The 15908-nt window shown below is 33.2% G+C and overlaps 1 protein-coding gene across 8 annotated transcripts in view; it reads right to left on the bottom strand.

Moving 5' to 3' along the window:
- Positions 1-1911: 1911 nt before the first annotated feature.
- Crtc (CREB-regulated transcription coactivator) overlaps positions 1912-15908 on the bottom strand; it is a 34040-nt gene continuing 20043 nt past the window's right edge. For 3 of the 8 annotated variants that reach the window (XM_087413186.1, XM_087413155.1, XM_087413188.1), the window contains 8 exons: positions 14800-14895; positions 12204-12353; positions 11720-11848; positions 11296-11457; positions 9685-9747; positions 8060-8134; positions 7601-7754; positions 1912-7250 (listed from right to left, as the gene is read on the bottom strand). In XM_087413186.1, the coding sequence (XP_087269312.1) occupies positions 7033-7250; positions 7601-7754; positions 8060-8134; positions 9685-9747; positions 11296-11457; positions 11720-11848; positions 12204-12353; positions 14800-14895 (1047 nt within the window). In that variant the 3' untranslated portion in view covers positions 1912-7032. Of the gene's footprint in view, positions 7251-7600; positions 7755-8059; positions 8135-9684; positions 9748-11295; positions 11458-11719; positions 11849-12203; positions 12354-13252; positions 13301-14799; positions 14896-15908 lie in introns of all 8 variants that reach the window. The other 5 variants (XM_087413161.1, XM_087413170.1, XM_087413174.1 and 2 more) reach the window with 5 other exon arrangements.

Raw genomic sequence — 15908 nt, 5'->3', positions numbered from 1 at the left:
AATATATTTCGAGATATAAAAAATCGAAAATTATTCGTATATCATTACATTCTGCGCACAAATTCGTACGCAAATGAGAGATCAAATAATCTCATACGTAATGTTTTTATTATTTCTTTTTTTTATTCTCGTACATTTTACAGCCCTAATAAAAATCAATTTTAGAACCTTACAGCTTCATTTTTGATAGTCACAGAGACATATTGAGATGTATAATTAAAGTATTGAATTTAAATGTAAAATGATTCTGTCTTGGCAAAATGTTATGTTAATTGGCCAGTTCTGACATTAATGTTAGGAATTAAGAAAAAAAATATCTTTTATTTTATCTCTCTCTCTGCTAAATCCAATAAGCAGGAAGAATTTTTCTTATTCTGTCCATACGTTTGGACATTTTATATGTCTATGTTTATCAAAATGGAGCTATAAGTATATATTTCTATTTCGAAATATGCTAAGGACTTACTGCTACATAAGAAAAAGAATAGTATAATTACTAGAATAGTTGTTAGAAAATATCATATTTAATATCATAAGTATATTATTAGTAATACTATCGTTATTATAATATTATCACATTTATTATCACATATGAATCGTTATGATGTGAATAATAATAACGAATAATTAAAATAACGTTTCGTAACATTTTTTTATTTTCCATTTTGCATGTTGAGAACCACGTAATATATGTATTATATGCATAAATAATTTCAAAAGTTAGAACATTAACTATTGGAGTATATTACTAGATAGATTTATTGAAATATTGTGGAAGGATTGAGCGCGTTAACAAATGCGTCTAAGAGGAACGGGATTTTGCTTCCAACAATTTTTTATTTAAATATTTTATTTGAATAATGTAATCAAATAACTAAGATGATTTTTTTCGAAGTTCAGGGAAGTAGCAGAATCAATTTCTCGTATGATATCGAAATATTTATTTCCAACTTTCTTCTAAATGATGTAATCAAATTCGTGCTATTATTTAATCAATTGTTTACGCTTATTGTTATTCTAATATTAAAACGTTTCATTTACTTATTATTCAGTACAATATTATATTCTATTATACTAGTTTAAACAGTTCATGCATATGATAATGTGATAACATTTCACTAAATAATATGGTGACAAATTGCAACCATTCGTATTTATTGTTTCCTTCGCAATAGCGAGATATATTATAAATTAATTCATTAAATAAATTAACCGACTCAAATGGCAAATTTTCTAGCGTTTTATGTAGACTCAATATGTAGACACATTCGATTTTTTTCTTCCTTTCTTGATTAAACTGTGACAATTTTTCAACATCGTGTGTCGTTAGATCAATCATTAAATTTAATTATATAAAGAAGATTAACGATTTAAAAAAATGTTAAAAGAAAGGTATCTGGAATATTGTTCTGCTTTTGTAATTTATATAAATATAATTTATAAAAAGAAATTTCGTTCATCTAGATTACATAATAATATTCTAGCATCGTTTACCGCCGAAATTGTGCCCAAAAATTATAAAAATTATAAAAGCACCGAGCACTGTTTGGTAAAAGATATTTCGAATTCATTCCGCTTTTTGTGTCGGTATTAAGAGATTTTTCTTGATTTAAATTACGTAACAATACTCCAACATATTTATCGTCGGATGCATAAAATGTTAATACACAATTCTTTAGTATAATACACATACACAGAATAACGAAGCAACATTAACTAATCTTATCTATTTATTTTATAAAGCAAAAAATGTGTATTTTCTTATTGCGATTTTTATTAATAATTTATTTTACATGTAGATTTAATTTATGCGGATAACCGCCGTTCTCCGGGCTGATTCTTAGCGCCAATTGAGATAAAGAGATAAAGAGATAAAGAGAGAGAGAGGTACCTAGGCAAAAACACAGACGCTTCATAGACGTTCAAGATTTAATTAATAAAGTCACGATTAAACACGAAGAAGACACATAAATCGTTAATCGGTTTTGTGCGCTTACATTGTGGACGTTGTAAACAGAGATAATGCACCGCGTGTCGGCACGTCCGTAATATCCCGAAATATACAATTTGCCCCTCTCGTTCCATAATCGGTCTACTTTGTAACAATATAAAACAATTATTTACATCGACGACTAGGAGGATTCGAGAACGATGAAAATGTCCAGGAAACTTAGATGCTAGATGGAAATATTTTTCTGTGAGTGTACGTGTAATATATGTGAATGATTGTGTTCGCTTCTGCTTTTTTTTTTTTAAATATCCGAGCTTCTCTCTTTTTCCTTCCGAAATATATCGTTGCATGCCGAACAGAAATCGTATATGATCTAAATAACGCGAAGCGAATCGAGATGATACGTTTGGAAACAGAATATACAAAATGATTTTAGTAAGTGGATTGGACTATAACTTATAACTCTCTTCCAAAAATTAAGTTATAGAAAAAAAAATGATAGATGAAACTTTTATTGCTTAATAAACACTTGCAAGACGTTTTTGCTTTTTAAGTAGAAAAATAGTTATGATCCAAATTTAGTAGAATCATTCTGTATATTTCGTGAATGAAATCAATGTCGTTGAATATTACTCCATTACGTGACTAAATGACGTATTTAAAATCTTAGATAATTTAAAAACTTTAGATAATTACATTTTTTTAAATGCAGACTGATTTTTCGTAACACGTTGCTAAAATCGCGTGCAAATTGATCGTTCCGCTTTGACGATCTCGACGAAGGTTGTACAATTTGCGAAACATCCGTCGCGATTGACTAACCGTTAGTTAATTAGATTAGGACGAATATCAGTCTGACGAAAAGGCTCGTTACTAAAACGCTCAGGCACCGATCTTTCTTAGAAAATCGTAGATACTCTTATCTTCCCCGGCTTCATTTATCAAACTTATCGGCTACTTAAAGATACGACGGGTCAGAAATTAATGGAAAGTTGAATGAGAATGAATATTTGGAGTAATGTTTTAATCGCTGTATATAATCTCTTTGATACCTATAGAAACTTTTCTGTATGATATGAATCATATACAAAACAAACATTTCAAAGGATTATTCACCGGTGCGCGAATCGATCGTACAAATATCATACACGAATGCAACGATTGCAAGATGTACATAGTATACATATAGCCGACACGAGTGAGCCACGCGCGTGACAAGTAACGTGACGGATTTGGTTTGGTATTTAGTGTGTGTCGAAAGAGAGCTCTTTTTTTTTTTATTTAAAAAAATCGATGTCTGAGAAATGGTGTTCACAATAATGTAGTACAACAACGTAACGGTATTACATATAGATAATATATATATAATATATATTTATATATATAATATTATTTATAATAATAGGTAATTTTCTTTTACCACAGTATAACATGGCTATATACAAATATTACAAATTTTCTTTCATTAAGCCCTCACGGATCGATCGATCGATCTAGCGCGAGAGTAGGCAGCGACGCTTTTCCATTCGCTGCTTACTTTATTTTCTTTAATTGCACATTACAACAGGCTTGCGATCTTATTAATCTTAAGCCAGTCTCTCCTCTCCTCGATGCGATAAAACAGAGGGAGAGAGAGAGAGAGAGATAGGGAGAGAGAGCGTGAGTGAGAGAGAGAGAGAGAGAGAGAGAAAGAGGGGGGGGGGGGAAGAAAAAGAGAAAGAGTGAAAGAATGTGTATATGTTTTTGCGTGTGAGAAAGAAATAAGAGAAATGTTTCCTGTTAGAAATTTAAAAAAATCTGGATTTGGAATTTAGAAACACATAGAAGATAGAATGAAACAGAGTACATAAAATTTGTTTCGATTGAGGCTTTAACGTGTTTCATAGCAGTATGTGCGAAGACACGTACGAATTTGCAAGATTATACGTTTTAAGTTGTAAAATCTTCCTGAGGATACTTTGGTCGTGCTATATTGGATCATCATGATCTTGTTTGAAATTAGAAAATACGATTCAGTAAGAATCTCATTTCACTTTCTACTTTTAAAAAAGAAATTTGTTTTTAGAAAATTAATTTATATCATTATCCGAATTGTGTATGTAACACTAAACAAAATATAAAGTTCGTTATACATTTACATTCTGTCTTTGAATTTCATCAAGCTTATTCGCAAGCTTGTACAAATTATCAAAAAAAATTCGGTATTACGATCTGTATACAGAACTGTAAAATTTTTAAATATTTTTTGTGAAAAATTAATTCTTTTTCTATAAAACGTATCTCCAGATATCACATATCTCTCAATCACGGTCGCCGTATATGTCAAACTATAAAAAGAATATCATTGGTTTTAGTATCGAGGCATCGTTCATTATTTACGAATAATTGCGAATTAAATATTTACTTTAAACGAGATTGAGATGTATCAAATATTTATTAGGGGAAAGACATTTGTCAGAAGTTTTATAAGTAAGAAAAAAATATATAATATCTGAAAACAGTGTTGTGCAACGATAAGAGAGATTTTAATATAAAAGCACGTGCATAGTTCTCATTCAGATATTTAAGGCCGATAACTCGATACTATTACAATTATACTCCCATTCGTTAAGATTAATGCGAGCTGAAATTAGCGCTGTCAGATTATATCATCTATCTATTTAACAATCATATTACAATGTTTTATTTCGATAAAAATAATATCAATTTAATTGAAGATTGATTAAATTCGCTTAATAGCACAACAATTAATACAATAACGTCATTTTCTTTCTATGATTTTTGCCATATATTGCACACATTACCCGTAATCTTTATTTTGAATATATCGCAGCTTTAAATATATTGAAAGGTAGTAATGTATGTTTCGCAACATATGTCAGATACGATAACAGGAATAAATCTCTTTCTTTTTCAAAGATTCTAGTTAAAATCTCTGTGCTATTTATATTCCCCTTTGCAAGCCTTTCGTATTTACGGTTAAAATGACAATGACAAATTGACGTTACGATCTTGGTTAACATTTAACTTGGTTTAAACCTTATGTTAAACGGCCGACGATCATATACAAACGTTTATATTGCACGATTATGAATCGATAGCACGATCTTACAATCTATGACGAATATCTACGCGCTTTTGGCACCTCTTGCGTTTGCATATACGCGGACGAGATTTTGCAAGTAAAAGAGAGAGAGAGAGAGAGCAAACGGGAAGAGAATCATCTACTACGATAAATTTTTGGATTATAGCAATGTTTCAACTCGTGATCACATCATATTTTAAATATGTAAAGATTATTGTTAAATTTCTTCCGTTAAGATGCACTCTCTGCGGGTTTCTCATTGTGTAAAGAAGCTCTTGTGATATTTTTTTTTACGAAGCATGCGCCAATTGATAGCGTCTAATAGTGATAATATAAAAAGAGACATACTCTTTCACTCCGTATGTACAAGAGCTTCCTTAGCGTCATTCCGTATATTTATTCATCTTTGCAGACAGAGGATGATCTATATTTATAAGATATGAATGTGATATTAACGATAGCGATTTCATTGCGATTTACGTCTGTTTAAATTTCAATCTATTTAATATAATGTGAAAGAGGTGTATGTGTGCTGAAATATGCACCGTAAGATTCAGACTACGCTATACCATAGATTCTATCCGCGTTCTTCGATATGCCGTAGCCTGATTCCGCAACACTATTCGCCTACATTATGTCTTTAACTAGAACGAAGAATTTGAATGTTATCGAGAAAGATATGGTACGCTACTTACAATGTGTCTAGATATAAGGATCATCTTCTTGATTTCACAGTTATTAACAATTATCTTAATTTTACATTCGATTAATTATCGAATGCATATAAAGTATAATGTATTACTTTCAAAAAACAATTGACAACCGCCGAGGGTACACGCATATGATATTTTCTTCCTACTAGTTATTATCACTGCGTTTATTTAGCAATGAGAAAAGCAATTAATAATTAACAAAGAAATTATAATTAATCATTCTTTAAATAAAGTGATAAATGTGGACATGATTATCAATAGCAGGATTGTGCATGTTTGAAAAGTAAAAAACCCGTTCTTGAAAAACTTTTTATGCAGTCTCTTTGGTAAAATCACTTTTGAATTTCTTAGATTTTTTTCATAGTTCAGTATCACAGATTCGACAATAATGTTCTCTGAATATTAATCAAGCCTAAATTTATTCAATAATCAAATACAATCCTGTATTGCCTAAACTAATTCATAGCATAATGCGAATGCGATATTAAGAGTGAGAGAAAAAAGTAACAAATTATTTGTATGACCTAGGTATTATTAATATAAATGTTTATGATTGTAAGTTGCTCGCAAGGATGTAATGAGGAAAAGGAAATATAAGAATCTAGAATCGCTGTTGGCGTGTACCGCCGATAGGCATCTCCCTCCTCTCTCACTTCTATATCTTTATACGTTTTTAATTACTCCTCGTTGAGAAGCATAATCGATCGTCTTTTCTAACTTTAAATTGGCCTAAACGGTAGATTACTTCACTATAATTGCATTATGATAAAAGCATGTATAAATCAGTAAACCTTTTTCTTTTGTGCTTCTTAGAGATCATACATGATACAATGTACAAAGTAGTGTAAAATAAAAAAAGGGTTAATAAAGATTCATATATATTACTTAATCGTCAAGTAGCAGTTTATCACGAGCGGGAAACAACTTTCATTGACCACTGACCTGTTTCCAGAAAATATTTCAAAAGATATTTCAGATACGCAAGTACGCTATCCATAAAAACAATACAGATCTGACATTATATATGGATGAGATTAAAAAATGCACAGCATTTTAACGAGATAAAAATATTCGCGTATAAATCTATTTAAGTTTATACGCTGTAAATAAAATTTACAAATATTTATACATATTGACGCGCGTTTCCCTGCAAATCTGCCAGTGTCCAAGAAGTGGTACCCCAATATGTCAAAGTGTCTTAAGAATTAATCACGACACCAGGACAGAATTTATCCTACGCAATAGTCGTCACGAGTGTTGGTAAATGAGTAAAATTTCTTCTCTTAAAGTCGATCTAATCTAAAGTGGGCTTCGGCGCTGGAGTCCGATATAACCATCGTAGGATCAGCCAGCATTTGTAGACCATCCACATCGATCGGATCAAGGCCCTGTCTGAGGGCATCGTCCGATGGAAACATTTCTGGGTCAAAATCACCCATCATTGCCGTTCCGAGGTCTTTCACAAATTCCGGATTCGTAAGATCATCCGCACCAGAAAAGTCTGTAATACAATATTTTTTTATAGAGATTTCTCTATTGTTTTATAATATCTAAGCATTTGGAATATTTTTTTTAACATTTTATAATTCGAAAGATTAACGGTTAAACGATCTATATTTACATATTTTGTTCTTGTTTAATATTTCTTCGTGTAGAATTACATTCGTTTATTGAAGTATTGATATATAATGGAGAATTATCTTGAATAACATGGATTACGATTTTTCTCATAAATGTCAAAAAATGTGAAATAATTTAATCAAAATGAATAAAATGGAAAATGAATAAAATTTCATGCTTTCTATTACAAAATGCAATTTAAAAAATCTCAAAACATATCTACAATAATACCTGTGAGAATAATTGTGGGTGTATTTGGAGTCTGCGGTGTTAGCTGCTGAGTAGCAGTGGTCGTCGTCGTCGTAGGTTGATACGCCATTTGTGGACTCGTGCTGAAGTATCCCGTGTCTCCACTGCCTAATTCGCCGACATTAATCACGTCGTTCTAAAATATAAAGAATAGGTAAAGAATATTAAATAAAGATAAAGGATATACAATACAAATGCAATGCGAAAGTATATTAATATGAATTTTTTGTGATAATTATTTTTTTCGTTACTAACGTAAGGATGCCATTTCATTTGTATGTTTTTGTCGTACGACAAATTTTTCAAGTCTGTTCATTGGCTATAGGATAGAAAGATCCAAGGATCTTTCTGTTTTGCACACATTTGTTGTACGACAAAAACGCACAAATGAAGCACCCTAATACTTTTACAGAATTTACAATAAAATATCGATTTTCTCACCTGCGTGTAACTCGTAGTATGATTTGGTGACCCGATAAACGTCCCAATCGTGTTCGTCTGCACCGGCGTGTCCATCTGAAGTAGAGAAAAAAAGAAAGAAAGTCGTAGAGATGAGCCTGGCATCATTGAAAAGCCTCGGAAGAATTACCGCAGTTGCGATCTAATCGGATTCATCTTTAAGTGAATACAACGTTGATTCCTCTCATGTGTAACGCGCGTCTCCAGCTCCAAATGCTTTTTATAGAATAATCCACGAGGGACATCGTACGCGCGGGAGAGAAAACAGCGGAAGAAGAGTATAAAGGGAGAAATAAATACGATTGAACTGTAAGCTCGTAAGCTCGCCTAAAGATCGTCCATTCTTCAACTTCGGAATCTATCACAACATTAGTTACTGTTCGATTTCCGAATACTCCGTTCCGCTTAATAGCCATTGTTAAATGAAATCCGTTTTCGCTTAGTCAGCATCCACGATAAACTTATTGCTTTGTCCTACGTCTATTATTTCACGTACTAGTTTCCAGCTGGCCGCATTTATTCATGCTTATTTAACTTATCCTAAATTCATGACTCTTTCTTTGGAAAAAAAAATGGATTATTATCGTTAAATCTTTTATTAAATCTTTTATTCTCAGATGCCGATATTAAAGGGCAATATCGAACAATAATCCGTGTGAATGAGATTGTTTAGTTTGAATGATGATTTTTATCTCGTATAACATTATCTTTTCTATTCCACCACTTAAACTGATGGCTCAGCGCGTAACTGTCCGTGCAATATCAAATAGTAATGGCTACTTGTGCGTGTAACGACGAGGAAATAAAAAGGGGTATCGTTAAGGCCCTCCGCGATAAAACTAGTTCTGTAGCTCAGCACGCACGACATCGGTAACTTTGGCACGTGCATATGTAACAACGCGTAACCGAGTTTTGCGGAATATCAATCAAGAATACATTACAAATTACGATTATTATTAGCCTCCTGATACGGATAAAAGTCGCCTTATGTACTTTTTCTCGTTTACGATTTTTTAACGACATATTTAAAACTTGTCTTCGATCGGGGTAATGTTTTAAACATCAGTGTGCAATGTATAGTGGCATGGTATTTCATCGCGGGTATAATATTTTACCTTAATCTACAAATATTTCACCCTTCTGGGATATCTGATATTTTTCCTTTGCCGCACGTGCAAGTAAGTTTCACGCACGGGAATACATTTGGCACGTTTATATGCAAACCTCTGCTGTTTGAAAGTACCGTGAAAGATACGGCACTTATATAAATTCACCGTTCTTTTTTTAACGTATAAACTAACAGGTTGTACACTGTAAATAAACAGGTTGTAAGATATCCTATCAATCATTCGCCTTTTTCTTTAACTTGATACACTCATTAGGTATTTAAATCCTATTGTGAAAGTAACGTTCTTACATTCGATCTTTAACAGTCACAATACAACACATACATATACATGTAATGTAATAGCATACAATTAATTTTCAAAAAAAAAAAAAAGAACTTTTTGCAGGCCTTGTAAAAAGCGTACCACGACACAACGTTGGACATACTCTCAGTATTGAAATTACAAATAAAAATGTTTCTACTAATGGCGATATTTCACCTCTATCTGCGTGGTCCAGGTGCAACCGAGTTCCATCAGCTGCTGCGCAAATTTGGGCCACTCCTGACGAATGCAGGCAACAGATAAACAACAAGACTTAAGACTATAAGTCTAGAGGCAATATAATCAAATATAATTATGCAGCCGTTTTTTTACCGGCTATAATTATAAGGCTAACTTTTATATTTAAAAAAAATCTATTTTTTTATGCAATCGTAAATTAATAATATCATTATAATTTCATATCAGATGCATTTCATTCAATAAAAACATCAAAAAAATCATAATTTAAAGCCTTTGAAGAACGGAACGTTTGACGATGTAACTGAGTAGAATATCAAGCGATTCCGACAGAATAATTCATACGAATCATTCGCTTGGAATAATTCATCGCGTAGCATTAATTACAGCTTTGAAGGTCAAATCGCCTGAAGAGTAATGCATATTATATATATATTGAAATTCGCAAAACCAATCAGCTTGCATATAAAAAATGAGTATTCATATATGCATAGAACTACAAAACACTAATAATCAAAGTATCTAAATGAGGAATTCTAAGGCTAAACTTAAAAACTGTAAAGCTAATTAAATTAAAATAGAACTATTTTGTAATTTCATTTGTGTCTCATCAAAATTTTGACTTGTTAATCTCGTTGTTTGTCTTTATTTTTAACCTTTACTATTCATTAGATACGAGCAATTTAGCGGCTAATACTTACCAGTCCCTTCGACATGCATAAAAAAAGATTGAGCGCCAATTAGGATCGGAATATCCCTTAATTAATTATAATTGATGGATTGGTTGTAGTTATACATAATCATAACTGTCATTGATTGAATTCAGATCGGAATTAAAGAACTATATTTTTAGTGTCCGTATCTCTCATTGCGCGAACAAACGCAATGAAAAAAATTAATTACGGCGATTTCTCGTTTGAAAATATCAATTGCCTTTCGGGAACAATGAAATGAAACGCGCGAATATTTCTGATGTTACGGTCATGCGCGTGTATACCTATTAAGTACAAGTAATAGCATGCGGAACACACACATACACACACACACACACTCTCTCTCTCTCTCTCTCTCTCTCTCTCTCTCTCTCTCTCTCTTCTTTCTCTCTACGAAAATCCGTATGTAATTATATGTTGAAATATATCGCGTAAAACATTTAACACGTACATATTATGTTCTGGAAAGGCGGATTAACAAGATCTAACAGCAGTGCGGATTCACGGACTTTGCGCATTTCGGAATTATCATTTACAGGCTGCCTGTCCCAAGAGATAAAAATTATATATTGAATTTCCTCTTGTCTAAGATAGAGCTTCGATTAAAAAAAAAAATAAGAATGCCAAACGTATGACTGGATCATTGCCAACGTGCCAATCGAATATTTCCGACAGTTTGGAAAACTTTTACTTTCCTTCACTTGAATGGACCGTCGAACAAGCCAATATTTTAATTTTACTTTGGAACTTCGGGTCAACCGGTTTAACGTCAAAATTTAAGAGCTCTTTTTGGAAATATGTCCGCCCGCGACACTCTTCGCGAACTCAAACGCATAAGTCAATCTCTTTTCCAGCCATGATTAAAAAGCTTACATACCATTGTAAACTGTTCGAAATCCTGTTGGAGGGCCGCCGCTTGCGCCTGATTGATGAAATAAGTATTCTGATCGATAGGATCGGACGTCAAGTTGGGTGGACCCGGATGTCCTGTAGGACTAGGCGGCGCCGATGGATTATTGCTATAACTTAAGGGACTTCCCTGAAAAAGGAATGCGCACTACTTTCAAACTCGTTAGTTGCACGAAACTATTATTACAGACACGAGAACGGAACTTCTTTCACGTTATAAATCTTTTGCACTTATTATTATTAGATTATTATATAAACGATGATTCTATATAATGTTTCATTTAAATATTGTATCTTAGCAATAATATTATATCTCTATGATAAAAGGCTATGATAATAGAGCGTTATTAAACACTTGTTATCTATTAATATTTTATAAGAGATGATCTCACTTGAACGGTTAGACTAGGTGACGATTGCGGCGACGGCCTGTTCACCGACTGCGTGGATCTATACGATCCTAACGAATTGAGCTGCGATTGCTGATGTTGCTGTTGCTGGTGCTGGTGCTGTGACGTTTTCTGTCAAGTATTGATAAGATATAATAGATAATTACCAGTTAATAATCATATAGTATATAATAATTAATAACAATCACTCGTGTAATTTATATAATAATATTAGAGTTATATGAATTAATACTTTCTATTCCTTGATCGATAATTTTTTCGAGAAGTGTGTATTTTATGTATTCAACACAGCTGATTAAATGTCAAGCTATATGCGAAAATAAATTAAGTATTTAAAAGCAATTTATAAATATGCATTTAACAGTAAATATTTATATAACAATAATAACAATGATAATAAATATTATTCACGCATTATGATAAGAATTTTCGAAACGTCCGACTTAGTCGGTTGGCATATACTAACTGGACTTTGCGGTACAGGACTGTGCGGTTGTTGATAAATGTAATGGCCAGCAGTCGGGCTATGAGACGTCGCCGTCGGCGCCGGTTGCTGCGGATAACTCTGAAGATCCTGTTGCGAAGTACTTGTGCTGTTTTCCAGTGCCACACCCTGCTTCATACCCATCGCTATTAACGATCGATCGTCGCTCTGTCGCCTCTCTCGTTTTGCTCTCTCTTTCTCTCTCTCTCATACACACAAATATATATTCTCTCTCTCTCTCTCTCTCTCTCTCTCTCTCTCTCTCTCTCTCTCTCTCTTCTTTTTCGCGCTTTCGTGTAACTAAACTCAACTGAATAGACGCTACATAGTCGCAGCAGGCTCGCGTAATCGATCTCTACATCATTGATTACAGCATCGGACTTGCGGAAGCGGTTCGCCGCAACAACCGTGTTGCTCCACTGAATTTGTAGCAAACATTTGAAATCGACTTCGAAGGTGTGCCATGTACCAGATATTTACGAATTACGTTTTTGGCAGTCGAGAGGTAATATCTTGGCACATAGGCTGTTTTCATACAACGTTCAGAGACTTCGTCCGTGGTAAAATTCCGAAAGAAATGTTCGTCGCTAGAAGTTATATCTCAAGTCTCTTTTAGAATCTTCTTTTTAAGATTTTTAGATTGTTAATCGTGCAGCGCGTCATGAGACGTTCATTATGTTACTACATAGAAATAAATGATTCAGCATAAGCTGAAATCATTTTAGAATTATTATTGCGTAAAACTACTATTTCGTTCTTTCTGCCAAACGCAATTATCGCGGCATTACTTTTCGTTTTCAAGCCCGATGTATGTTGCGACGATCCGATATGTACACACTACGCGTTAGCATACACACGTTTCGTTATTGATTGTATTTCGAGTCTGTCTGCAAGCTCGGTGCTATATAACAAGCAAAACAATAAAAATGCCACGATGTTAACGGCCATCGCGCGACTAAGAGGCAGCAACATAAGCATATACCGTTTTATTAAATACTTTGTGAGAGCGAGAAACTGGTGTGTCTACTAACCTTACACGTGTGAAGAAACCTAGAGTTAACAGGCACTGATAAATGGGTCTGCAAAATAACAAACACAAACAACCACTACAACAAAGGCAAAATAAAAAATAAATAGAAAATTAAGAGAGAGACAGACGTCGGTATAAACGCGCGAAAATATCGTCCGAATTTTTCTGGCTGTCACTAAAATATACGTCCTGATATTAACAAATGAAAACAACCGTATTAAAAAGCCCGGATTTTTCTTTTTCATTAAAAATATGTCGCGCCAACGAGACGTAGTTTCCTCGAGTAATTCATTTCGCGTTTACAGTACGGTTTAACGATCAGAATTATCGAACGAGCTCGATAAATGTTATTAAATTCTATATTAATAATGTCAGGACGCATTTAGGTCACAAGTGCTTTCCATAGCGTGCTGCAAAAGTTTCATTTCGAACTTAACGCTGCATAATTGCGCGCAACATTATATCCTTGTTATGTTAACCATAGAAAATTACGCTAGAAGAAAAAAGAAAAGTTGATATTCAACTACGATGGAATTTGTATACTCGAACATCGAGAGAGCATGCCGAGAAAAATTGCTTTTCGTGAAAGATGCTTAAATCTTTTTCTAATTAAAGCAATGGCGTTTTCAAACATTACTGAATTAGCATGAAAGCAATCCAATTACATGCGAAAATTGTTGCTAGAAATTCTTCACGTTTACGTAACATCTGGAATGTATCCGCTTCTCTCGTGATAGATAATATTTCTTAAATTTTCTTTTTTCACTGCGCAATCTGTGTCGTTAGCTCTGCGTCAAATAAACGAACTACTTATATCTTCTTCCTGAAAGCAGCTGCAATACCTCAAGATTCTAGCGCTACTCTAATTGAAACGATCTAACATTTAAGAAAGCACAGAAAAGCACAAAGAGTGTTCTTTGCATGCAACCATCGCATCCTAATTTACATTCTCCAATAAACAAAATCGTTTTACGGAATCGAGGTAACATTTTTAGCGATTGTTTCCTTAAACTATACATTTGACTTTCAAATTTATTCACATACGTTCCGTTAATTTAGATTTCAAGCATATATATACTATGCATGTATACTATGCATATATCACACAAGTTTTTTGTCTATTGTGGATTTAGATTAAAAATGTGTTTTCCTCGATTCGTAATCTGCCAGTGAAAATGCGAAATATCTGAGCATTCGATATTGTATCGCGATGTAAACTTAATTAAATTTCTTGGGACGTGACCCCAAAAAAGTTTCATAAACTGGTTTTAAAAAATCCCAAGATAACCGACTTCTTCAAGTCGGTTCAAACCATTTTCAGATATTTCGCACGTTTTACAACATTCTACGACAGCGAGGCTCTTAACCGAGATCTACGTATTATGATTGGGAAATCTTTATAACAGAAGCTCGTGCATCGAGCTCTTTAGATAAATAAGTAAATTTCAGAAAAAAATTATTAGATTCGTGTCACTCGTAATTAAAAATCCGCTGCGCTATAACAATAGGCACAATCTACAAGTAATATGGGGCCGCGAGGATATTTACTTGGACGCTTGACGGATCCTGTGAAAAGGAGAGCCTACCAGCTTGTGCCAAGCTGGTCGGACTGGACAGGTTTGTGGGACTGCTCGTTTGAGGACTCTGGAATGTATCAGCGGTTCGACCATTTCAAAAAGATTTCCCGCTTTCAGTGGTAAATCCTACTTGTCTACAGCTTGTCTGTACGTGGCTCGACGACTTCGCTCGTACGAGCGATAAAAAATATATAAGATGAACGGCGATTGTTGGAAAAACAAGAAACCGATGAGAAAAACGCGAACGAACAATTTCGATATCGACATTTGTCTTTTATCTGCCTTTAATTGAATATTCTTTCGTCGGCCGCATCAATTATAAAACATTAAGTTAGTTAACCAATTTCAATCCGCTCGAAAGTAGAAATAAATTACTTCACATCGATATCGACGAAAGCCGCTCTTTTAAAAAATAAATGCATTTCCTCCATAAATAACATTTATATTATTATGCACAATTTTTATGCAAACTTATCAGATCGTCTTTCAGCCACAGATACTAGATAATTACTATAATATATATCTATATTTAAATAGAGATATAATCTAAAAACAATAAATTTTTGTTAAGATAAAATCTTGACTCATTAAAAAAATTAGTAATTAAATAAATTTAAAATGTTTTAAATATCAATCTTTTATTCACCACAGTAATCTAAGTTGAAAGAGAATCAATTCTAATTGATATCAGTACATCTAAAGTTTAACTGGTGAAATATCGAGATTTTACTGTAGACCGGATGGATTAAATTATCCGTTGAATAACAATGAGCAACATCTTATTTATAGAACCTATTGGCGATTGTAGCAATAAACATAATTGTCTTTCGTTTTTCATTTAATACAAAAATCGCTGAAAGAAACATATCTGATAGCACAAGACAATAATAAATTTATCGTAACATAACATTCAAACTATCATATAAAGTTCTATAATTTTGAATACCATTTTACAGATATTTTTTCCGAGGATCAAAGACAGGTGAGAGAATAAAAAATATTTAAAAAAATTAAACGTCGCTGTAAAGCGATTAAGACTCGTTCAGAAACGTGCAGCCTCGCGAAAAGTGCGTATAATAT

This window comes from Acromyrmex echinatior, chromosome 1, assembly GCF_024713525.1.
Source record: "Acromyrmex echinatior isolate Ae372 chromosome 1, ASM2471352v2, whole genome shotgun sequence".
Lineage (NCBI taxonomy): Eukaryota > Metazoa > Arthropoda > Insecta > Hymenoptera > Formicidae > Acromyrmex > Acromyrmex echinatior.
This window is presented reverse-complemented; position numbering and strand designations above follow the sequence as displayed.